This window comes from Protobothrops mucrosquamatus, unplaced genomic scaffold (assembly GCF_001527695.2).
Source record: "Protobothrops mucrosquamatus isolate PMUCROS unplaced genomic scaffold, P.Mucros_1.0 scaffold4053, whole genome shotgun sequence".
Classification (NCBI taxonomy): Eukaryota; Metazoa; Chordata; class Lepidosauria; order Squamata; family Viperidae; genus Protobothrops; species Protobothrops mucrosquamatus.
The window spans coordinates 14,373-39,787 of NW_015389984.1; the positions used below are offsets into that span (position 1 = coordinate 14,373).

General features: G+C 43.0%; 1 protein-coding gene across 1 annotated transcript in view; it reads right to left on the minus strand.

The window, feature by feature from the left end:
- PARVB (parvin beta) overlaps positions 1-25,415 on the minus strand; it is a 39,545-nt gene that overhangs the window by 5,430 nt on the left and 8,700 nt on the right. The window contains exons 2-11 of the mRNA XM_015827900.1: positions 22,451-22,540; positions 20,696-20,766; positions 17,609-17,711; positions 14,420-14,560; positions 9,507-9,622; positions 8,652-8,710; positions 5,535-5,554; positions 4,280-4,341; positions 2,750-2,818; positions 1,687-1,788 (exon numbers count right to left, since the gene is read on the minus strand). Of these exons, the coding sequence (XP_015683386.1) occupies positions 1,687-1,788; positions 2,750-2,818; positions 4,280-4,341; positions 5,535-5,554; positions 8,652-8,710; positions 9,507-9,622; positions 14,420-14,560; positions 17,609-17,711; positions 20,696-20,766; positions 22,451-22,540 (833 nt within the window). The remainder of the gene's footprint in view (positions 1-1,686; positions 1,789-2,749; positions 2,819-4,279; positions 4,342-5,534; positions 5,555-8,651; positions 8,711-9,506; positions 9,623-14,419; positions 14,561-17,608; positions 17,712-20,695; positions 20,767-22,450; positions 22,541-25,415) is intronic.

Below are 25,415 nucleotides of genomic sequence, written 5' to 3' on the forward strand. Positions count from 1 at the left end.
AGTCGAGGACTAAACCGGTCGTAAGTCGAGGACTACCCAACCGGTCGTAAGTCGAGGACTTTCCCTGCCCGGGAGCGCCGCACATGCGTGGTTCCGCCCCCTGCGCCGGCCGAGGCGTAGCTGGCAAGCGGCAGAGACGGAGCAGGCCGACCACCAGCTGGCCCAGCCCAAGGGAGGTAAGGCACCCGCCAGAAAAGGGGGAAAAATGGCGGAGAGCCTTGCTTGGCGACCCCCGTGAAATGCTCGATCGACCCCAAATGGGGTCGCAACCCATAGGTTGAGAACCGCTGGTCTATGTTCACCTTTTCTGGAGCATTCTGAATGCAGGATGCATTCAGTGACAAAGACCTCCTAGTGCACGGGTGTCAAACTCGCCACATCATGTGACGTGTCGCGACGTATCGTAACTCTTTTTGCATTGCCGGCAATGGGAGGGCGCGGCTTCGGTATGATGAAACCGGCCCACGGACCGGCAGTTTGACACCCCTACCTTAGTGCCTTTGGTACAGAAATACATAGTCTCCCAACCTCTGACACAAATGCATTATTCCCCCCACTCTAATATGCAACAGAGTTATTTCGGCCTTGTTAAAAAAGAGGGGATAGCAACATCTCAATGTACAGCAATCAGAATTCGCATCTATGAGGAAAAGTCTGATCACTTGGTGGTGTCTTATCCAGGGACTAATCACACCAACCTAATGAGAAGGAAGGACTCACTGGAGAAGAGCCTAATGCTGGGAAAGATTGAGGGCAATAGAAGAAGAGGACGACAGAGAATGAGGTGGCTGGATGGAGTCACTGAAGCAGTAGGCGTGAGCTTAAATGGACTCCAGAAGATGATGGAGGACAGGAAGGCCTGGAGGAACCTTGTCCATGGGGTCGTGATGGGTCGGACACGACTTCGCAACTACCAACAATCACACCAATCCCACTTAACTTTCACCTGCAGGCTAGTGCTATTGCTGGATGAAGCAAGACTATTTATTTTTAGATCTCCTTCAATGTTGTGCTCTCACGCACGCTACCCATGCACCACAGCGAAGCTACTGGATCTGCTGCTGGGACTCGCCAGCTGCTAAAGTGGTTTGATTTGTAGCTAAGGTTCATGCCAACTTTTCATAGCACATTTTCACACAATTGCAGACTAGTAACTCGACCAGTCCAGTCCCTTACAGGTAGTCTTCAGCTTAACAACTGTAAGGGAGCCCGCTCTTTATGGCTGTAAGTCATAACGGTTGTAAAGCAAGCCATTATGTGACCAACCCAATTTTCTGCAGCAGTCATTAAGTGAATCACCATGATGCTTTAGTGAATCTGCAGTCATTAAGCAAGCACTGTGGCTGTTTGAGCAAACCATTGTCTGCTATGGGGCATTTTTGCCATAAACCAAAAGTAAATGCTGATTTTCAGGAAAAAACATCATAAATTGCAGTCATGTGACCACAGACTGCTAAAAACAACCCTAAATGCGGGCTGGTTGTTGAGCACCTGAAATGTGGCCTGGGGACCTGGCTTATTTGACTGTTGTCATCAGGAGGATGGAGGGGGGTGGTTATTGCTTTTTTTTAATATTGGGTTTTTATCCTTATAAGCTGCCTGAAGTCACTGAGATAGAGCTGGGCAGCCATATAACTTTTCATAAATAAATAAATAAATAAAATGCCCGATGTAATTACTGCTCACCTTCTGATCCAAACTTTCAGGCGTTAAGAAGAAGTGATGTAGAGGAACAAAATAATCTTCAAGGAGGCCCATCAGTAGCACCAAGTAGACGCCATCTGCAAACTGAGAAGAAGGGCCAGATAGGAAGATGAGAATCAAGGGGCAGCATTAATCTCACTGGGCTGAAGATCTTCCAGCCAACATGGCCACCACGCCATCGGGGACATTTTGGGCAGGCCGAATCTGAGCAGAATAGTCAACAGTTTCGGGTATTAATTTGCAGCTAACGAGGGAAATGTCTAGAAGAATCCCCAAAATATTCCCAGGTGACCCAGGAATTGATCAATTCCCATTCAGATTTCAGCTGGCCTCCAACTATGGGATAAAAAGCCTCCCAATCTTGCCTTTGAGCTGACAGATACTGAAGAGTGCAATGGCACCTGCGTAGAACACAGGTTAGAAGTAATAGGTTAGAGGTCTTCTAGTCCCGGGGTGGCGAACCTATGGCACACGTGCCACAGGTGGCACACAGAGCCCTCTCTGTGGGCACACACACCATCGCCCCGGTCCTAGGCCTTCAGCTGGGTTTTATAAAACCTTTTTGCTTTAGGCCTCCGCCGCCGTGTGCAAAAAAAATAAAGAAGGTTCAATCAATCAATCAATTTCAACTTCTCGCATGAAAAAAAAGATCTCGCAAAGTTGGAATTGATTGATTGACCTTTTTAGTCCCACTCAGTCTGCCATTACCACCGAAGCCACGCCCACCCAATGGGCCACACCCACCCAATGGGCCACGCCCACCCGGCACCCGACAATACATAAGTGAGTTTTGGGTTGCAGTTTGGGCACTCGGTCTCTAAAAGGTTTGCCATCACTGTTCTAGTCCAATCCCCTGCTCAAGCAAATGGCTGTCCAAATGGAAAAAAACTCTCCTGAAAATCTCCCATCCATATTTGGGAACACAAGCAACAAAATAAGCTGGTTACCAAGATAGTTCTAAATGACCATCAGTTCATCAGCAGCTTTTATTACTGGCCCAAATAGCTACAGTATAAATATCCAATATTGTTCCCAGATCTCTTACCTGGCTTTCTAATTCCGACACCTCCAAATTCAGCTTGTTTAAGTGCTTGTTTACAAAAGTGATCAAGGACTGAAAAGTGGGGAAGAACACAGTGATTAGAGAAATAAATATCGAACCAATATTCATTTTTAATAATAATAATAATAATAATAATAATAATAATAATAATAATAATAATAATAATAACGGAGTCTAACTATTTAGAATTCAAAGTAACATTCAAGCCTTCCACTCAATTGTTAGGTCCTGCACAGCAGCATAATCAAGTTCTCAGTTTTAATAAAAGGAACAGAAGCTTTACCTGTGGCACAGTGATACACATAGAAAACCCCAAAATGCTGCTTGCATCACTCTGCCCCTCCCCCTTTCGTACAACTCCTGTAGAGCTGTAACAAAATTTATAATATTTGGAACTTAGGGGAACTGAAACAAGTTTCACATAACTGGCCCAAGAAGTCCAATAATTTTCCACAAGCTTATTCTGATGAACAGATACAGCATTAAGCACAAAGCTATCTAAAGTTAAGTTCAACCCTGGATAATGCTATCGTCAACGCTGCCAACATCGGATGCTTTTGCATTGACCATAGATGGAAATGTAGCCATCTTTTCTCTTTCGCTTTTAGAGTTAGATGATGCTGGGAGGGGGGGATGTGAATGAGAGTCCAGCTAGAAATAACAACACTAAACTTAGCGTGAGAATCAAGGTTATTGAGCCCAGAGCTGATAAAGAATTGGTGGGCTGGAGAGCTGGAGAGGAAGCCAGCGCTTCAAACTAATTGGGGAATGTGATTTATGACTGTTAATTGGAGGATGGAATTGTGCTTTGATACTATGTGCCCAGGGGAGGGGAAATCAGTTTTTGGCTTCGATTATGCAGTGCCGATGTTATGCTACTCAAATAAAAGATCCTTTAAGGTAAACAAAGCCTCAAAGTTCTTTTGAAGAGTTTCATCTGTCGGAACCATGACAGCTATTCTATGAAAATAGCAACCTAAAGGGACGGGATACTGAGTTCTTAGCATTACTCGACTTATAACAACAACTGAGCCATTTGTTAAGTGAGTTTGGTCTCATTTTATGACCTTTTTTGCCACAGTTGTTAAGTGGATCACTGCACTTGGTAAGTTAGTAACCCGGTTGTTAAGTGAATCCCCTTTCCCCACTGACTTTGCTTATCAGAAGGTCGCAGAAGGTGATCACATGACTTTGGGACACAGCAACGGTCATAAATGTGAACCAGTTGCCAAGCATCTGAATTTTGATCACATGCTCATGGGGATGCGGCAAAGGTCATAACTGTGAAAAACAGTCCTAAGTCACATTTTTCAGTGCTGATGTAACTTGGAATGGTCACTAAATGAACTGTTGTAAGTCATAATACCTGTATTATATCCCAAGAGTCTAAATATCTTGTTCTTCATTCATTGCATAAATTGGTCCCTGATGATGCTTTTTCGGTGCACCAAGGGAAGCAAGCATTTGGCAATAAACAAAGTAATGAAGTGGCTCATTAAACACTTTTTTTACCTTTTTTACCACACTTAGTTTATCTGGGGCATGGTCAAAGAGTGTGTCAAAGGCATCTCGTTCTATGTTTAGGAGAGAAAAAGAAATGCTTTATTAAAATGACTGTTAAAATGCTGAGAATTGAATGGAAAGAATTATACATAATGATTTTTATATACAGCACAGCATAAAATGAAAACATGACCAAACGTAATGTATTTATCTAAAAGGAAGATGGTTTTAAATTTAAGATGGTATTGTTTTCTAAAAGAGTAAATAAAAGTAAACACAATCTAAAAGGAAGATGGTTTTAAATTTAAGATGATATTGTTTTCTAAAAGAATAAATGAAAGTAAACACAAGACAAAAATATTATATGCTACCTTGTTTCCCAACCAAATCCCGTGGATTTTTCCTCCTTATAAATGTGTACATCTCTCTGTATGTAAGACTATACTTTTATATGTGTACAATGTGTACAGAGAGATGTGTGGACATAGATGTGTGTCAGAAGCCACAGGCCCACAAAACAGCAGGAAAATAAATATCTACTTGAATTAACAACCACTGGTTAAATTTAGCTGTATGTAAAATGTAACATCCCATTTATGAAAGTAATTCATTCTACAACTGCAAATAGCAGTCTTTCTCTTGCACAATCAAACCATTCTCACACATAAAAGTACAAAACTACACAGATATATACACACCCACACTCTCCAGGAACCCTTATCTTCCTATTGGGTCAACACAGCATCTTAGGTTTGTCAGGATTTGACCAGTAGCAGAACAAAGTTTTAATCCAGTGTTTCTCAACCTTGCCAATTTTAAGATATGTGGACTTCAACTCAAAGAATTCCCCAGCAAAGCATGCTGATTGAGAAGCCCAGAAATTAGAGAAAATGGAAGGATGCAACAGGGAAGACCAACAGGACTTTGTCCACAGCTTGAGCAATGGTCTGGACCAAGGGTCTTCAAACTTGGCCCTTTTATGACTTGTGGACTTCAACTCCCAGAATTCCTCAGCCAGCATCATGGGAGTTGAAGTCCACAAGTCATAAAAGGGCCAAGTTTGAAGACCCTTGGTCTGGACTGAGCAAAAGTACAACCAACCTAGACACAAAATGCTTAACGCAGAGGTGATAATGATAAATATTTCATATCGTTAATCATAATAAATTTGAAGAGTTTTTAAGCCACTATTTAAGCTACAATTTCACTTAGCATCTTGCTCTCAAGGTACTTTTATTTTCCAAGTTTAAAATCTTTTACTTACCAAACCTTCCCATCATCATTCTGGAAACAAGAAGTTTAAAACAAAAAATTAATGACTTTCTAAATGTTCGTAGTTCTTAAGTTTTTTTTTTTCTTGATCTGATGTCTCTAGCCTGAAGAGTTTTTCAAGCTGTCCACACCACAAAAGTTAAATCTCTCAGCACATCATGGAATGACAGTATGAATTTCCAAGGGCTTTCTGTTTTCATTGAGACATCCATTTCTGTCCCCCTCTAATCTCTATGCCTTATGGCAGGAAGTGTTCTGCTTTTCTGCCTGTATGATAAGAGGGCTGTCCTGAATTCCCACTCACAAGTATGGAGATGTTTCTTGCCCCACCATGCCATTTCTTCCTCTGAAGGAGAAGAGTTCAGGATTGGGAATTTCAGAAAGCAGAGTTATCCCAGACAGGTGACAGGAAAGAGCTTTGAAATATCTATATCTATATCTATATCTATATCTATATCTATCTATCTATCTATCTATCTATCTATCATCTATCTATCTATCTATCTATCTATCTATCTATCTATCTATCTATCTATGCCAATAATAAATAAATAAAACGAACACCAGGGTAAAATCATCAAACTATAAGAGTTTAATGCCGCTATACCAACGCCAAGCTTTCGTCAGCGTCCTGCTGACATCATCAGGGCTTAGACAGCCAGTCCATGGGAGAGTCTTTTATAGGTCAAACGTGGCTTGCACATGGCCCCTGGACCTTGTTACCGGTCCTAATTGCATCAGCTGCGCTCCGGCGGTGGTTTTCCCTCCGCTAGTTGTCCCTATCCTGCAAAACTTATCCATACGGCCGCCCCTACCTGGCTCATTTGCTCGCGGGCTGGGGGTAGATGGGACGCTCCCCCTTTTTTCTCTCCTCAATCGTGTCCCCTGCCCCACTTGCCCATGTGGTCCTGCGTTCTTATTTCTCGCATTGGTCGGGCCCACTTGGCTCGGGATACCCGTTCCCTTTCCTGAACCCCCGCTGGCTTTAGCCACCTCGCTGTCATTCCCACGGGCCTCTCCCTCTCTTTTTTCTGCAGTCGCATTTCCCGTGCCCCCTATACCTCCTTGCACACCGCTCCTATCGCTCCTCCATTCGTCCCCTCTGGGCCGGCCAGGCTCGCCTTCCTTCTTCGCCTCCTCTTCCCCTCCATTCTCTTCATCGGCCCTCCTCTCCTCCCCCCCCGTGTCTGTCCCTCCTATTGGTGCCATCCTGTTTGGGTTGTATCCTCGCATGTCCCTGCCTGCCGTTCTTGGTCCGGTCGCTGGCTCCCGGAGAGCCCCCTGCTTTGCACTGGCTCGGGCACAGCGGAGTCGTGGGGTGGGGTGGCCGGGCCGCCGCCGCTGCCGAGGGGCGGCTCGATAGTTTCCTTTTCTCTTCCTTCGTATATAAACCGCTGGGGTGGGGTGGTCGGGATGCCACCGCTGCCGTGGGGCGACCCGGTGGTTCCCCCTTCCCCTCCTTTACGTGCGTGGCCACCTTTGTTATCTATCTATCTATCTATCTATCTATCTATCTATCTATCTATCTATCTATCGTATATCTATATCTAGATAGATTAGATAGATAGATAGATAGATAGATAGATAGATAGATAGATAGATAGATAGATAGATAGATAGATAGATAGATAGATAGATAGATAGATAGATAGATAGATAGATACACATACACACACACACACACACACACACTGGAGAAAGGACACAGCTGAAAAGGAGAATATACCAGAATCTGTTCCTTCTCCAAAAGAGAAGAGCAACAGGGTATGGGAGACAGAAGAAAGAGTCCATGCTGGAATTCATAGCAGGACAAAGGGACAATACTTGTGGGGAAAGCCCTTTCCTGCATACTTATACCGGCCTTTCAGCTTCCATCAACATTGGTTTCAATTGAAGTTCTTCCCTGACTGCTTTGGGAATCAACCTTGGCTATCCAGGAGAGTAGCACCAGGACACCAAGAAAACTCATGACCTCTTCTTTGGATCAACCTGCTGCTCTGGAACCCACAGGAAGACCTGGAACCTCACCATCAGCAAAGAAGCCCTTTATGTGTTTAAACTGCTCCTCTCAGTTTTCCTTTGGCATTAAAGCTGCTTTGCCTATTTACTTAGGGCAGGGGGTCTTCAAACTTGGCCCTTTTATGACTTGTGGACTTCAACTCCCAGAATTCCTCAGCCAGCGTGCCTGGCTGAGGAATGCTGGGAGTTGAAGTCCACAAGTCATAAAAGGGCCAAGTTTGAAGACTCCTGACTTAGGGTAACTTCTAGCAACTTCATCGGGCAATCAGGACACACCACACCAGGGGATTTAAACCCGCATCCCCACATCAGCCTCTGCAGCTTGCAAAATTACTTTGGAGGTAGTGAGGATCATGACCAGCGAGGCCAGACCGCTGAGTGACACACAGACGGGGACTGCAGGAAACAACGCAGGAGAGGAAGTGACCAATGATGGTGACCTGGCTGAGAAGATCACCACAGTCAGCACCTCAAGGGTGCCACCCAGTGGTGGGACTCAGCCGGTTCGCACCCCTTCAGCAGCTAATTTTTTGTTGCCTAGGAGGCCAGGGGTAGGCAACCTTGGCTCTTTTATGACTCGTGGACTTCAACTCCCAGAATTCCTGAGCCAGCATGGCTCAGCATGGAAACCTCTCCCTTTCCCTGTGCTTATCTTACTTCAGCTTTGCTCTGCCTTTTCTCTTTGGAGAAGAGAAATGATATATGTGAAAATAGGTTGCAAAGTTATTTTTTCGTCACCGTCATAACTGCGAATGGTCGCTAGAAGATGCGGTTGCTGAATGAGGACTAAACTGTAATTGCTTTGGTGTATCTGTATTGGTAACCAGTGTTATTGAACATTTGGGGGACTGAGTGGGGTGTCTGCTTTTTAATGCTTACTTAGGCCACTTAGAGTCACTGTTGTGAGATGGGTGGGTAAATGAATTGCCTAAATAAAATTAACAAATATTACAATTATTAAAGAGAGACTCCCAATAAGAGGATAAAGAAAGTGAGGCTTTCTGATCTGATTCCAGAGAATAATTCTATGTGCCAGCCAAAATGAAGCAACTCAACTTTGTGCACACAGCAATAAAAACACAGAGCTTACTCAGTTGTAGTAGTGATCTCCTCGGTCACATGGGCCGTCTGAAGTAACCCTTCTCGCTTCTGGAAGAAAATCAGAGTCAGGACTAGTGAAATGCTAAAAGAACTAACCGAAGAAGTGCATGGGAATGAAACCTTACAAGAAAGTGATTGTGATATTTCTGCTAACTAGAGGAGCAGAATCAGAGAAGGGTCAGTTCTCCTTTTTCTCAAACCAACAGAAATAATAAAAGTGTGAAACCTCTCTGAAGGCAGGAGACAACCTGCCTTTCCTGCCTTTAGCAAAAAGAAAAAAGAAAAAAATCGCACCCGCATCTGGACAAACTTTAAATGAAACAATCACTTAAAATTGAACCAAAAGTGTGCGGCCGCAGCAAAAAAAGCTAACACAGTCCCTGGTTTTATATATACAGAGGCGTAGAATCAAAACCACGTGAAATATTAGTACTGCTTTATAAATCCTTAGTAAGACCACACCTGGAATACTGCATGCAGTTTTGGTCGCCACGTTACAAAAAGGATGTTGAGACTTAGGAAAAAGGGCAAAGGAGGTTTTCCCGCGGACTGGAGGGGACGTGGTTTCGTGTGCGGATGGGGCTTCACTTGTTTGCGCGGCCCGGTTTTTGGCACGCCGCAGCCCAGTGCCGGCCCACAGACCAGGGGGTTGGGGACCCCTGCTCTACTGGATCAAACCCATAGCAATGGGCACTATTGGCATTGTCTAGATTTTAAAAATTGTTTTTTTTTTTAAACAAATCTATTTGAAGTGAGAGTTTATTACATTTTTTTTTCTTTTTACAGTACCACATAGCTTAATTACACATGCATGAAAAGCTTAACATCTTTCTTGGGTACTTACCTTTACAACGACCACTTGCACCGAAACATGTTCAGGGAGCCGAATAGTAGCCCGGAAATGCATAGCCAGAGCTACCAGCAGGTGGAGGATGGACACCAGGTTCTTGCCATGGATCACTGAAGAAAGAAACCAAGAAATCATCAAGGCAAGTTTTGAATGGGTTGGGCTCTCTTTAGGTGGGAGCCTATTTAATTCCACTCCAGGAAAATCTTGATTGTTTATCTATCTATCTATCTATCTATCTATCTATCTATCTATCTATCTATCTATCTATCTATCTATCTACCTACCTACCTACCTACCTACCATCCATCCATCTATCTACCTACATTTTAAGAAAAAGAATAAAAACTAACAAGAACTATTAATTAGAATAAAGAGAGAAGAAAAGGAAAACAAATAAGAACCAGCTAAAAGTGCACAAAAAATTATAAAAGAAACGAGTTCCGATTTTCTTGTACAAGTTGTAAGTGTAAATTAACCTCTTACCTTTATTATTATATTATTGTAATAATGTATAGACATTATTACATTTTTATAATGTCTATTTTTCCCTAAACATCAAAAATGTACATCATACTTTCTTTTTTTTTTCCTGAAGTCAACAAGGGTTTTCCAATCAGCAGGAAATTTAGATAATGTCTTAAAAAGCTGCCAATTGACCATCTCAGCAAGTTCTGTTATTTTCACCATCCATTTGTCCACTGTGGGTAAAGCTGAGTCTTTCCCCCTCTGAGCATATAATCATTTCACTGCAGTTGTCATATCCAAAAGTAAATCCAGAAAAATCTTTAGAAAGCCTCTCTTTCATCGCAACTTGTGGGGTCCTCCCACCCTTGCTGATGCCGTCTAATTGGAAGGAGCTTTATTCTGTTCAAACCCTATGTCAGTGGTGGCGAACCTATGGCACGGGTGCCAGAGGCGGCACTCAGAGCCCTCTCTGTGGGCACGCGCGTCGTCGCCCCAGTCCTAGGCCTTCAGCTGGGTTTTATAAAACCTTTTCGCTTTAGGCCTCCACCACCTTGTGCAAAAAAAAAAAAAAGGTTCAATCAATCAGTCAATTTCAACTTCTCGTGGGGGGGAAAAAAAAGATCTTGCAAAGTTGGAATTGATTGATTGAACTAAAAAGTCCCACCCAGTCTGCCGTTACCACCAAAGCCACCCAATGAGCCACACCCAGCCAATGGGCCACACCCACCTGGCACCTGACGATGCATAAGTGGGTTTTGGGTTGCAGTTTGGGCACTCGGTCTCTAAAAGGTTCGCCATCACTGCCCTGTGTCAAAACCAGAAACCTGCATTTTTTTTCATTTTGGCCCAAATTTGGGAAGGGGAAAGAGATACCTCCTTCTGCCTCTTCCATCCCTCCTTTTGGATCTCCTTTCTCCTGCTGCTCCCTGGCCACAGCCAAGCCCATTTCTTCAAGGCAACCCAACTCCCTACTAGGGTGTCCTTCAAATTTGGCCGTGGGGCGCAACTGCCCAGCCTCTGCCATCTGGGGCTGATGACTACTTCGAACATGAGAAGGAAGCCCAACAGGACCAAAGAAAACAGAAAGGGAAACTAGGATGGCGATCCTTTCTGCAAAACCCTACTGCAGGGTTTCCCAACCTCAGCAGCGTTAAGATGTGTGGACTTCGCTACAAAATTAACAATGTCAACTTCATACAAAGAAAATCTGTATAAAATGTTTTATAGATGGCACCTGCCGCCAGCAAGATTAGCAAAAATGTTTAAAAATAGGTCAGACAGATGTTGGGAATGTAAACATAACATAGGCATGTACTATCACATTTGGTGGCCATGTGGTAAGGCAAAGGCCTATTGGAGAAAGATACATACGTGGTTAGAAAAAATATTGGGTGAACAAGTGGATTTTAAACCTGAACTTTTTTTTACTAGGTATTATGCCTGAAAAGACTAATAAGCAGAAATTATATTTAATCTTACACGTCACCACAGCAGCGAGAATAATTTTTGCACAATACTGGAAGAATGAAGGATTGCCATCAGAAGAAGAAATAATCAGGAAAATATTGGAATGTGCAGAGATGGACAGATTAACTATGAGGTTGAAAGATAAAGAAGATACAGACTATTATCAAATTTGGGATCTATTTTATTGTTGGCTAGAGGAAAGAATGAAGGATTAGGAATTGAACATGTATTAGCATAGCAAACTCCAGACAACTTGTTGATTGGAAAAATTAACATATGTTGATGAAAAAAAAACACCCAATAAAATCTTTATTAAAAAAAGATGTGTGGACTTCAACTCACAGGATGCTGGCTGGGGAATTTGGAGGTGGGGGAGTCGTTGTTTATTAAATTTATTTGCTGCCCATCTTGTTTCGAAGCAAGTTAAAGTTACCAAGGTTGGAAACTCAAAGTTGGAAACTCTACTCTACGGAACTCAGTGGCACTGGCTTCCAGATAAATGCGTAATATTGAGCTGGCAAGAAGTGGGCTCCAGTTGCCTATCCCAAGTGCCTCCCTTAGCCAACTGCTTGGGAATAAAATTGACAGCAAAGGACACAGTGCCAAGATCTCAGCCTTTGTGCCACTGCATAAGACAGCCTGCCTCCATGCTTCCGTGAAAGTTCATGAGTGTCGTGAATCAGTTGGCTTTCCCATTAAATATCACATGAACTCCAAGAACCAGATGGTCCAAGGTCAGTGTCCTTTCTTCTAGAGAATTTGCAGTAGGACAAGGCAGTAACGCCCCTTCCCACTCTTTCGCCAAAGCAGGTACTATTCTGAGATACAGACGGTCAGAGGTTTCCAGTAGCTGCAATGGCATAAAGCCAAGTTGTATCAGATCAGTGGCAGAAGCATGCTAATATTTATTTTTGCTACTGTGGGCATAAGGGGAGCTCTGCAGATTAGGAAAGCTGGCCAGGTCACATGTGATGAGATGTTCTAAACATTTGCATTTTCTCAGGTTATTTTTCATATGCCTCTTAAAAGACCTGGATGAATTTAAAACAACAAAGCACTCAGATCTATTCCTCATTCTCATTCCAATGCAGTAAATCCAGGCTCTCTTTCATGAATAGCCTGGAAAACATTCATAAAGAATGCAGATAGAAAAAGGAGTCCATTTATGCCAGTAAACGGGTCTAAAAACTGTATTACAGGTAAACTTTGACTAATTATAATTGAGCCCAAGAATTATGGTCCTAGGTTGGTCATCATCGACACTTAAAGCAGGTCATCACATGACTGGCCCAATTTTATGACCTTTTCTGCATTGATCATTAAGGGAGTGCCACAATCGTAAAGCTAAAGGTGGAGTTTTTAAGCTAAGTTATTCGCGATGGGGTGTTTTTGCTAGAAACGGGAAGTGTCTTTTTTTCTGCCAAACCGTTTGTAAATCATGGTCACATGACTGTGCCCTATATGTGACCAAGTTGCTGAGCGCCAAAAATGCAGCCAAAGGTGAATGTGACTTGAAGCTTACAGAAGCTTAGGTGTAAGTGGGTGCATGTCAAATTCTGGAAAATGGCAGGTGCAGTGGCACAAAGTCCCACCCCTTTTGTACCTGCAGGCAAAATGGGTGTCGCTTCGATCATGACACTGCACTGCCATTTGGCAGATTTTGCCATTTTTTTCCTCCTCTACGTGTGACATCTGTCAGGAACCCATTAAAGTATTTCTTAGGCTTGAACAGAAACTCTTTGTAGCTGACATGATCCCAAGAAAACACATATTTAATTTTTTTTTAAAGCATGTTTGTAGCTTTTCTGACTAAGGTATGCTGTAAGGCAGCAGTCCCCAACCTGTACGGCTTGGCGGTCCGGCTGGGAAGGGAGAGAGGGGAACTGGACCACACGACCAATGGGACAGCGCACACACGCACGTGCCAGCCTGCCACTTTCACGAATGGAGCGGCGTGCGCATGTGTGTGCTGGTCCGCCTCTCCCGCGGCCTGATTCCGAATAGGCCACAGCCAGTAATGGGCCACAACTCAGAGATTGGGGACCCCTGCTGTAAGGTATAGATGAAATTTGGAATCAAAATTATGACTGCCCCATTTTAATCTAAGTGGCTAAAAAGCCTACTATCCTGGTGAACTCCCTATTTTTTTTACCAGTGACGGGCAGCACGGAGCCATGCTAAAAATATGCAAATACAACAACTTTATCTAATCCAGGGGTGTCAAACTCAATTTCATTGAGGGCCGCATCAGCATTGCGGTTGCCCTTGGGGGGCCAAGTGGGTGTGGCCAGGGTGGGTGCGGCCTACTAGGTGGGTGTGGATGGAGTGGGTGTGGCCTACTGGGAGGGCATGGCCAGCTCTACATTGTTCGCGTCAAGGGTGCCTGTGGGGGCCTGGGCAGGAGTGGGACAGATCTGAGGGTCTCTGGCAGAAGGGGGTGGGACCAGGGCAAGTGCCAAGGCATGGTCCATTTCTTCATTCCTCACAAAGGGTGACACTTCCCCAGCATGCACCCAGGGGGCGGGACCGACACGGCAGGAGCTGGTTCCTCGCTGTTCCCAGGCCGCCTTGTGGAGCTAAGACTGAATGCATTTCAGCATAGATGGTCACCACAAAATTGCACATTGGCTCCTGGCCAGCCTGGGCCAGGGCCAAGGCAGCGGGGGCCGTTCCCTCACTGTTTCCAGGATGGCTTCGCGGGCCACATGAAACCACTTCGCGGGCTGCATCCGTCTGATCTAATCCATATTAATTGTACAACACAGCTTTCATATGCTTTCCTTAACACTGAATGAAATAAAGGTAAGCGATGGATTCCCCCTATTTAAATCTTGAAACACTGAGATATTGCCAGCAATAGTGCTTCAGCTATCTTTGGGGTTATCGTTTACTCCCTGGGACCTCCAGAGTGGAAAACAATCCATTACTAAAGCACAGTAGCTTTCTAAGTATGCTTTTCAAAGCCTGATGCTTACGGTCCACACTCCATTTGATCGTCCAGCCATGGGGTCGAAGTAAATCATAGACAGCCTCCAGTACAGTCTGCAGTTTCTGTTTCTGTCCAATTTCAGACTGTGTCACTTCAGCCACATTTAGTTTACGACCAGCTAGCTTTTCTAGATTGAAAACACAGATAAGCAGAAGAAAGATTATTCAGGGAAGGCAGGGGTCTTTACGAAGGCCTTTGCAACAACTTTGGCCCTACAGGCAGTCCTCATTTATGGACCGCTCGCAGTTATGACGGTGAGGAGAAAGCAACCAAGCAGTCAATCCTCACATTTGCAACCTTCCCAGGGAGGTAAAACCAAAGGAAACCTGAAGTCAAACTGTAACCACAGTCACAAGCACAGTTTATTAGTGACCGTTTCATGAAGCGACAGAGTTCCAGGTCCCAATTGTGGCTGCTAGAGAGGAAAGTTAGGACACCTAGAAACAGATTTGCAAATGTTATTATTTAAGTTTTTGAATTAAAAGCTTCACTTGCTAACACTCTCTCAAGCACTGAGCAGTCTGTATTAGTTTGAGTTATGCAAGTAAGGACACTCACAAGACATGGTACTTTCCATTATGTGATGATTCACAAAGTGAATCTGTAATGACACTACACTAGTCAATTTTGATAACCTGATGATTTGGCCATAGCGGTACAAGAAAAACACTTGGAGGTGTCCAAAGATTTTAAAGTCTTGGGGAAATTATTCACTGACTGGAGGCTGACTCCTAGCACCAACAAAACATAACTACGTGCTTCCACTTTAACAACAAACTAGCACAGCGGTTCTCAACCTATGGGTCGCAACCCCATTTGGGGTCGATCGACCATTTCACGGGGGTCGCCAAGCAAGGCTGTCCGCCATTTTTTTCCCCTTTTCCGGCGGGTGCCTTATCTCCCTTGGGCTGGGGCCAGCTGGTGGTCGGCCTGCTCCATCTCTGCTGCTTGCCAGCTACGCCTCGGCCGGCGCAGGGGGTGGAACCATGCATGCGCGGCGCTCCTGGGCAGGGAAAGTCCTCGACTTACGACCGGTTGGGTAGTCCTCGACTTACGACCGGTTTAGTCCTCAACTTACAATCGGTTTAGTCCTTGACTTACAACCGGTTTAGTCCTCGACCTACGACCGGTTGGGGGTCGCGGCATTAAAAAGATTGAGAACCACTGAACTAGCATATGAAGCCCCAAAAGATTACTTTAAAAAATAACATACTGTACTCCCCTATAACCCCCATATAAAGATTGTTGGTGTAATAGTGCACTGGACTCCTATAAGATAACCCAGGAAATACAGCAGCAAAAATCAACACTAGGAACAACATACTCCAGAAATTATGTGGAACTAAATGGGCTGCTTCAGCTGCCACCTTCAGGTCACCAGCCTTAGGGTTGATCTACTCCACAGCAGAATAATGTGCCCCTGCACGGCTTAACAGCAGCTGCCATACTGATAAGTTAGATGCCAGACTCAGTGACATCATGAGGATTAAAACCACTTCAATTTACTGGCTTCCTATTCTGAGCTATATATCACCGCCAGTTTTACGAAGGCAAGATGCACTAGTGAAAGAATACAGAAAAATTAGGAACAAGTCACTCCTGTCGGTGCATGCCAACCTTTCTCATTTGTCAACTGGAAGACTCAAATCCAGGAATCCCCCACTTGCACAACATCTGCCCAACAACTTTAACATTGATTCCCAATGGAAAACAAATGGGTTGCTGAATGCCCAGATACAGGAAGACATATAAGTGACCCCACACAAAGGCGCCAGGCTTTGAACTACCATGTCAGCAATGGACAATCCTGAATAGGATTCGCACTTCGCACGGCATCTGCTGGGACTCTGTATAAATGGGGCATAGTATCCTCTCCCAGTGTGATTGCGGGGTCCCACGTCAAACTGTAGATCACATTGTGACTGATTGTAAGCTGAGGGCATATACCGGTCCAGTATCTGATTGATAAACGATGCTGCGCTTCAATGGTCAAATGGCCTAGACCAGGGGTAGGCAACCTTGGCTCTTTTATGACTCGTGGACTTCAACGAAGTCCAAGAGTCATAAAAGAGCCAAGGTTGCCTATCCCTGGCCTAGACATTGGTATTTGAACATAGATCTTTTAAACCAGCGGTTCTCAACCTATGGGTCGTGACCCCATTTGGGGTCGATCGACCATTTCACGGGGGTCGCCAAGCAAGGCTGTCCGCCATTTTTTTTCCCTTTTCCAGCAGGTGCCTTACCTCCCTTGGGCTGGGCCAGCTGGTGGTCGGCCTGCTCCGTCTCTGCCGCTTGCCAGCTACGCCTCGGCCGGCACAGGGGGTGGAACCACGCATGCGCGATGCTCCCGGGCAGGAAAAGTCCTCAACTTACGACCGATTGGGTAGTCCTCGACTTACGATCAGTTTAGTCCTCGATTTACGACCGGTTTAGTCCTCTACTTATGACCGGTTGGGGGTCGCGGCATTAAAAAGGTTGAGAACCACTGTTTTAAACATTTATATTGTGTTTTACTAATCTAGGTGAAATGTTAATATATATTGCTACTCCATATATGATATGCCATACGCTAAATAAGTAAATAAACTACAATTCTCCTCCAACAAGATTTAGCCAATGCCAACTTGGTTCTCTTCTCTCTCTTTGCACACCTTCTGCCACCTTTACACTCGAATGCCATCACCCCATCCAGTTCACACGGGAACCATCTCGTTTCAAGAACCACGTTGTGCTTTTATCTTCCTACATAGCTTCATTCTTGAGAATATTCCACACGTTACAAAAGCTGAAATCTTTCCAGAACAAAGTCTCTCGACTTTATGGTTTGCTTTAAGTGGACGTTTGTGCTGATTATCACATAAATATGTTCTATAAGATATACTTATAGGAAAGTAAAATAACCAGTCCCTGAGCTAATATGGTTAGTCATTCATTGATGTGGTCTCTTTGCCTTAAAAAGAGCTAACAAGTGACTAAGTTTGTTTGCCAAGTCCCTGCTCTTCCTTCAAGGATCTCAGCATAGGATCACTTTCAAGTCTAGTGAAGAAGCTTGGATTCGACATGATCATTGCCAAAGGCCATTTCATACAGGAACATAAATATGTCAAAATTTAAGCCTAAATTTGCTTAATCCAGGCCAACTCCTTATCCACCATTTTCACACATAATACCTCACCTAGCAATTTCTGTAGCACTTGCCCATCATAGACGTCTTCTTCAAGCTGTTTGACAATTATCCTTTCTTCAACCAGGACGTCATTTATCCAGTCAATCAAGACCTGGACAATGATGAAAGAGGGAAAACAATTATTCAAGTCATCTAAATAACACTGTGAGGAAAGCAACTGAATATAGATAGCCTTCAACTTACAACAGTTCATTTAATGACTGTTCAGTTACAACGGCATTGAAAAAAAAGTGATTTATGACCATTTTTCAGACTTACAACCTTTGTAGCATCCCCATGAACACGTGATCAAAATTCAGATGCTTGGCAACTGACTCATATTTATGACCGTTGCTGTGTCCCAAGTTCATGGGATCCTTTTTTGTGACTTTCTGACAAGCCAAGTCAATCGGGAAGCCAGATTCACTTAACAACCGGGTTACTAACTTAACAACTGTAGTGATTCACTTAACAATTGTGGCAAGAAAGGTCGTAAAATGGGGCAAAGCTCACTTAACAAATGTCTCACTTAACAACAGAAATGTTAGGCTCAATTGTGGTTGTAAGCCAAGGACTACCTGGATTGTTTTTAATAGCCACAAAACTATTTAGAAATTTGATGTGTATATTATTTTGTATATACAGGACGTATATACGTTTGTATATACAAACTTTTTACTGTTTGTCTCATAAAGTCAAACTAATTAATCTAGACTGATAAATTACATAATACTGATATAATAAAATTTTAAAAGGTTTTGTGCACTTTAAGAATGGTAACAATGGGAAAAATTATGGACTAAATCTGTACCATTTATGCCAAGTTACAATTTAGTAGAAAATTTCAAAAATGTTCTACAAATTCATCAATAATAATATCTAGAGAGACAACCATACAGTAATTGCTGGAAATGTCATAAACAAAAGCAGGATTTTATCATATGTGGTAGAGGTGTAAAGTACTGGAAAGTTATACATATTACAATGAAAAAATGGACTTTATATTTGAAATGAAACTGCATTTTTATCATATATAAATTCTAAGAAAAAAACATCCTGAAATATTGTAACTTATTGAGATATCTCCTCATATGCTTCATGTTCCTCTCCCCCTTTCCCGCATCTTTTTATTTATTACTATTATTTTTTCTTTATTATTTTAATGTGTAGTACTTTGAATGTTTGTAAGCCATCCACAGTCATCTTTGGAGAAGACGGGTGGCACATAAATTTAATAAATAAATAAGTAAAATGACAATTATTGAGGGTGAAGGTTCATTCTCCGAGCTGGTGGGTTGGTTTCTGAACGTTTCGTTACCAGGCTAGGTAACTGTTCTGTCCCAGCCTATGTGAGTCCTTGTTAACTCACAAGGACAAACCCCTCTTTTAACAAGTAGGCTGGAAATGCAGGAAAAACCAACCCCTTTTATTATTATTTACAGACCTGCAAAATGTCCTAAAAGCAAAGGCAAACAAAACACGATGCAAACGGGGAATTGTCCAAAGGCAAACAGAACACAATTCAAACAGAGAATTGTTCACAGGCAAGGCAAACAAAACATGATTCCATGAAACTTGAGTCCTTTGCAAATGGTTGCCTTCAGCAATCAGCACTGCCCACACCTTCCCTTTTTATTATGCAGCCCCAAGGCGTGGCTTCTCAATGCCTTCTCCTCCTCCTCCTCCCTTGGAGTCGCCCCATTGCCTCCCTCTGTCCTGCTCTTGTTGCCTGTCTGCGTTTGCCAGCGTCTATGATGTCTTCCAGCTGTGAGTCCTCAGAGTCTGACTCAGCCTGAGCATGAGTGGAGGGGCCAGGCTCTTCATCAGATTGTACGTTCTGGAGCTCATTAGAGCCTTCCTCCAACTCTGATAGCTCTCCAGGCCTCTCCTCCTCCTCCTCTGATTCCCCCGACTCTGCTGCCTGGTCCACTGGCTGGCACGGAATCACAACAGTAACATCTTCAGTGGAGTTTAGGGAATATCAGTGTCAGTGTCCTTCTGTTTATAAGGGCTTGAGGTGTGGGTGTGTCAAGTGAGGGTCTTGTGATGGGTCAGTTGACAATTATTTGAGTGATGCTTCTGCATAAAAGGAATTCTATCAAGAAATGAACAAAACAATCTAAAGGTGGACAGAACGCTGATGTGCTTAAGTAGGGGTGCCCAGGTGGTGTGTGTTTTGCAAGGGGGTGGGTGCAGCTTCACAACTAAAGCTCTGCCTCTTGGTACAAAAAAAATGAGGCTTCAAATAGGATTTCACATCCACAATCTTGCAGATTTTGATCACATCCTGTGGACACCGTGGTTGTTAAACCTTCAATCCATTTTCCTGGACTGACTAGCAAAACACATTGTTGTCATCCCGGGAAGATGGCTATCATTTTTTACAGCATTTTTCATCCAAACATCTATCTACTTGATATGTCCATTATTTCCCCACTCAGCATTCTGTATGCATAAGATTTTCTTGCTGGGCTGCCCCCCAGCCAAGTGAGATTTCCTCTGCAATACACCAACTTACAACTTGCTCTGTATATCAACAGAGAAGAAAGTACAACATTTCCAACATTGGCACAATAAACATAATGTAGTTTGCCTTCTACCACAATTCAATTTCCTAAACCTCTCCACAAATAAATACAGGAGAAGATCTACCACATCTCATCTCATCCCAATATTAAGAGAAGGATGGAGAAATAATAAAGGTGGCATTTCTGAAAATACTAACATGCCAAATCAGATAATATTTTTAACTTACGTTTTTGAATCAAGGATTTCTTGCCTGTCAGTTTTTTAGTCCTATTGTTCATTCTTTAAAGCACTGTCATGATTTTTCATTTTTCTTTTTAATGTATCGTACTAAGCTTCCTTCTTAGATAAAAATGTGGACAAGAAATACAGTGGATTTACTGCCTAAAATTTATTACTTTATAGTGGCTTCTCCTGTGATAGTTTCTCCAAATGTATTTTCTAGGGAGACATTTTCTAGCAGTCATTTTTCTGTGCTACCAGCTACCAGAAATGCAAAACCAAAACACTTTCATTTTAAGGTAAACTACATCAAAGAAAGGCAAACTTCTGCGTTGAAGCATTCCTCACCTTGATAAGTTCTTTAAACTTGGCATCCTCCTTTGAAGTGGGATCTATCATGGTACGTTCTTCATTTTCCTCTGGCAATTTCAAAGAGAAGCTCTTCATTAAAGCCACCGTGGCACAAACACAAGCACATTGTTTCAGAAATTGCTATTAAAAGACATCAGCTGCCATCTGATTTATAAATGGCAAAAACTAGTTATCTCATCAACCTGAAAAGGAATCCAATTATCTTAATTGGGTATGGATAGTCTAGAGAAAAGAAGGACATGGGGTGACATGATTGCAGTATTCCAGTATTTGAGAGGCTGCCACAAAGAAGAGGGGGGTCAACCTATTCTCCAAAACATCTGAAGGTAGGACAAGAAACAATGGATGGAAACCAATCAAGGAGAGAAGCAACCTGGAATTAAGGAGAAACTTCCTAACAGAACAACAGAACAATTTATCAGTGAAACAGCTTCCTCTTCAGAAGTTGTAGGTACTTCATCACTGGAGGTTTTTTAAGAAAAGACTGGATAGCCACCTGTCTGAAATGGTATAGGGCAGAGGTGTCAAACTCAATTTAATTGAGGGCCGCATCAGCACTGCGGTTGCCCTCGGGGGGGCTGGGTGGGTGCGGCCAGGGTGGGTGCGGCCTACTGGTTGGGCGTGGATGGAGTGGGTGTGGCCTACTGGGTGGGCATGGCCAGCTCTACATCGTTCACGTCAAGGGTGCCTGTGGGGGCCTGGGCAGGAGTGGGACAGATCTGAGGGTCTCTGGCAGAAGGGGGGGGACCGGGGCAAGCGCCAAGGCATGGTCCATTCCTTCATTCCTCACAAAGGGTGATGCCTCCCCAGCATGCACCCAGGGGGCGGGGCCGACGCAGCAGGGGCTGGTTCCTCACTGTTTCTGGATGGCCTTGTGGAGCTAAGACTGAATGCGTTTCAGCATAGATGGCCACCACAAAATTGTACATTGGCTCCCGGCCGGCCTGGGCCAGGGCAGCGGGGGCCGTTCCCTCACTGTTTCCAGGATGGCTTCGCGGGCCACATGAAACCACTTCGCGGGCCGCATCCGGCCGTCGGGCCTTGTGTTTGAAATGTCTGGTATAAGGTCTCCTCCAGCTCTACTCTAATTGATTGATTGATTGAAAAAGGCACTGCATGAAGGGTTACATTGTGTTGGTGAACAGGACATGTTGGTGAACTGGGCTTTCAGATCATGTGATATGTAACCCTGGGTTGCCTGCAGAAGACTTGACCCTTGTAGCTCTCAAACAGGAGTTTTCCAAAGGCAACGGAGGAAGGAAGCAAAGAGAGAATAATAATTCATCCTCTTTCTCCAGTCATACTTCTATAATAGATACTAGCTTGCATTTTTACTCAGGATTAATTACTGGATTAGACTCGTATCAGGGTATGGCTCAGAAAGTACTTAATCTAAATCCAAAGAAAGTTGTACAAAACTCACACATTTTGAAAATAATTTCAACTTTGGCTAGCTCTAATTTAGATGATCTTTGTTCCAGATCTGGGTAAGGTCAGCAATAACAAAAATAATTTTGGATTGAGTGTGTGGGGGGAACACGTATATGAATACATCAGTTCTTCTATTAATGAATTGTTAGTTTTACTTCAGAAATCTCATGTTGTTTAATAAAATTTCAGCTAGAGAGAGGATCCTGGAGCATCATATCATCGGTCCTTTCCAATCAGCCACACAGAAAACAAAACTCTTTTCTTCACATCATAAGTCTGTGATGTTGCATTCATACGTACCTAGTAATGTATCTTCTGGATGAAGATCAGTTGTAGCAGGGGACATCGGTGCATTGATAGCATTTTTGCCTTCTTCTTGCAGATCAGACACTGAAAGAATGGAGAGGCCCAAAATATTTCATAATGGTATATAGCTTAAAATTTGATTCCCTTCTACCAGGAGCCAAACGCTTTATAGATTGTATTTTTCTTTGCTTGGATTGAATGGGCTGACTAAACACCCCCACCTTTTAGGGTAGCTGTACTCCATAACTATTCCACAATCTGCCATTTTTGAAGAGTCTTTTCCATTTTTATTTTACCTCCTTTCATTCTTCCTCAAGTGACTGTAACTAATTCAGATAATATATTGGAGAGGTAAATCAAACGTAAATCATTATGCGCTCATCTGTTGGAGAGAACTCAACATTTCTAGAATAGAACAGAATTCTTTATTGGCCAAGTGTGATTGGACACACAAGGAATTTGTCTCCGGTACATAAGCTCTCAACATACATACAAATAACAAGTGATCAATCATGGTCATAATCATAAAATACAATCATCATAAATCATCAGATACAACACTCAGTGATAGTCATAGGATACTAAACAATCATACTACTTCCAAGTCACATAAAATTCTTAGTATCTTTATAACTATGAAACAAGAGCAAAATTTAAACTACAAACTAAGCATGTAAGTGAGCAGCATATGAAAGGGGTAGGTATATTAAGCAGTCTGCTTTATTCCTCCAAGTTGTTAAAACAATATTTGTTTTTTTCATGTATCTTCCTGTTTTTACTGAAACACAACGGAAGAACTAAGAAGAAATTTCCTGACAGTTAGAACAATTAATCAGTGGAACAACTTGCCTCCAGAGGTTGTGTGTGCTCCGATACTGGAAGTTTTTAAGAAGAGATTGAACAATCATTTGTCTGAATAGGTATAGGGTTTCCTGCCTGAGCAGGGGCTGGATTAGAAGACCTCCAAGGTCTATTCTACTCTACTCTACTCTACTCTACTCTACTCTACTCTACTCTACTCTACTCTTTCCTATTCTATTCTGAATAAGCCACAGCATAGTCTTTTATTTTGCTACTCAAACAATTTTAAGAGCAAAAGACTATTAACAATATAAAAGTCTCAAATGCTAAATGATTGAGAATTGTAATTAGTAAAACAGAAGTGGAGCAGCCATGCTGTAAACGCCAAAGAAATTAGTATCCAATGATTGAACAGCAGGTTTTCTAATGACTCTTCAAAACGTGAGCCAGTTTCAAACTGGGAGCTGGATATGAAGCATTTCTGGATTCTTCAAGAATAAGACAGAGACCAATGGAGTCAATCCTGTTGGTTGCATCGGCTTTTCAACTTACTTACTTAGCCTTAAAACAGATGCCAGATTAAATAAAAACCAGAGGCCTTGAATAAAATGGACCTTTTTGTCTTTTGCTAAAGCAGCAACTATTGCGTTCCGGACAATAAAACTGCACTGAAGGAGGCCAACTCTCAAAAACTGAAAACACCAGAACAAAGGTGGACTGTTTTCCATCCTGCTTGGATCCTTTTGACTCCAGCCCTGCCACCTCCAGGCTATCCTCAGCTCTTTTCTTCAGAAAGAGTCACTTCTCCGCATCATTGCCTTTGCTCTCTGGCTGGATTCTGCATCATAGGCATCCTTTGGCCACAATGTATGTAAAAAAAGAGGTGAAACTTAAATCACACAGTGGCAGTGCCTTCTTGATTTTTTTTAATTCCCTACCTCAACCCAGGTACCCCTGTTTTATCTTCCCAATTTTACTGTAAAGTACTTACCAAAGATTTCCTTTCCAACCAATTATGGTTACGTAGGCTTAATTCGTTCTGTAGACACCTTCTCCAGCCTAGCACCACCCTTCAAATAAGCTAGGCTAGAGTTTCTCAGCCTTGACAACTTTAACAGGTGTGGACTTCAACTCCCAGAGTTCTCTGGGCTGGGGAATTCTAGGAATTGAAGTCCACACCTCTTAAAGTTGCCCAGGTTGAGAAATATTGATTTAGACCAGGGGTAGTCAATCTTGGCTCTTTTATGACTCGTGGACTTCAACTCCCAGAATTCCTGAGCCAGCTAAGCTAAGCTGGCTCAGGAATTCTGGGAGTTGACGTCCACGAGTCATAAAAGAGCCAAAGTTGACTACCCCTGATTTAGACTGTAATATCACACCCTGCACAGCCACTAGCCACGTGAGAGGGGGATAATAGGAACTGTGGTCCAAGACAATTGAATGACCTGATATTACAAAAAAAAAAAAACCTCAGTTGCCATTAATGCTTTTTGCAGGTAAAAAACAGTGATAAGATTTTCTGCACTTTCTTGGAATCCAAATTGCATAGCTCCAGTTACAACTTAAAAACAGCTGACCCTAATCCATACTGAGGTACTATAACAGTGCATCCTTATATCCCTTCAAATGATGACCAACATCTCTTATGAATGATCCATTTTCAGCCAACTGTTGTCTCTGCATGAGGTAAACAGCAGCACCCAGGATTTCCCAATGCAGTCTCCATGCTCGGAAGCCGAATCAAGAATGTGGAACTAAAAATAAATCACAACACAACTATCCTCTTCTTGTTACTGTCCTAGAGTGAGCTGGGAGAGGTGGGGGAGGCAGAGAAACGCAAGTATGCTTTCTCCTCACAAGCCAGTTACACATCTGCCTAGCATGGCAAAGACCAGGCCTTATGCTAGCAGAGAAAGGCCCAGGTATCTTCAAGATCTCCCTCGTGCAGCTAACCCACACAGAAGCAGGCATTCACTCGTATCTTTTCCTATCTCCTGTTTGCTTGCTTTTTTTACAAAGCCGAGGTGCCATACTAGCATCCGGTAGCATTAAGGTTGCCTTCTTCCGAAAGGCAGAGTTAATAATAATAATAATAATAATAATAATAATAATAATAATAATAATAATAATAATAATAATAATAATAATAATAATAATA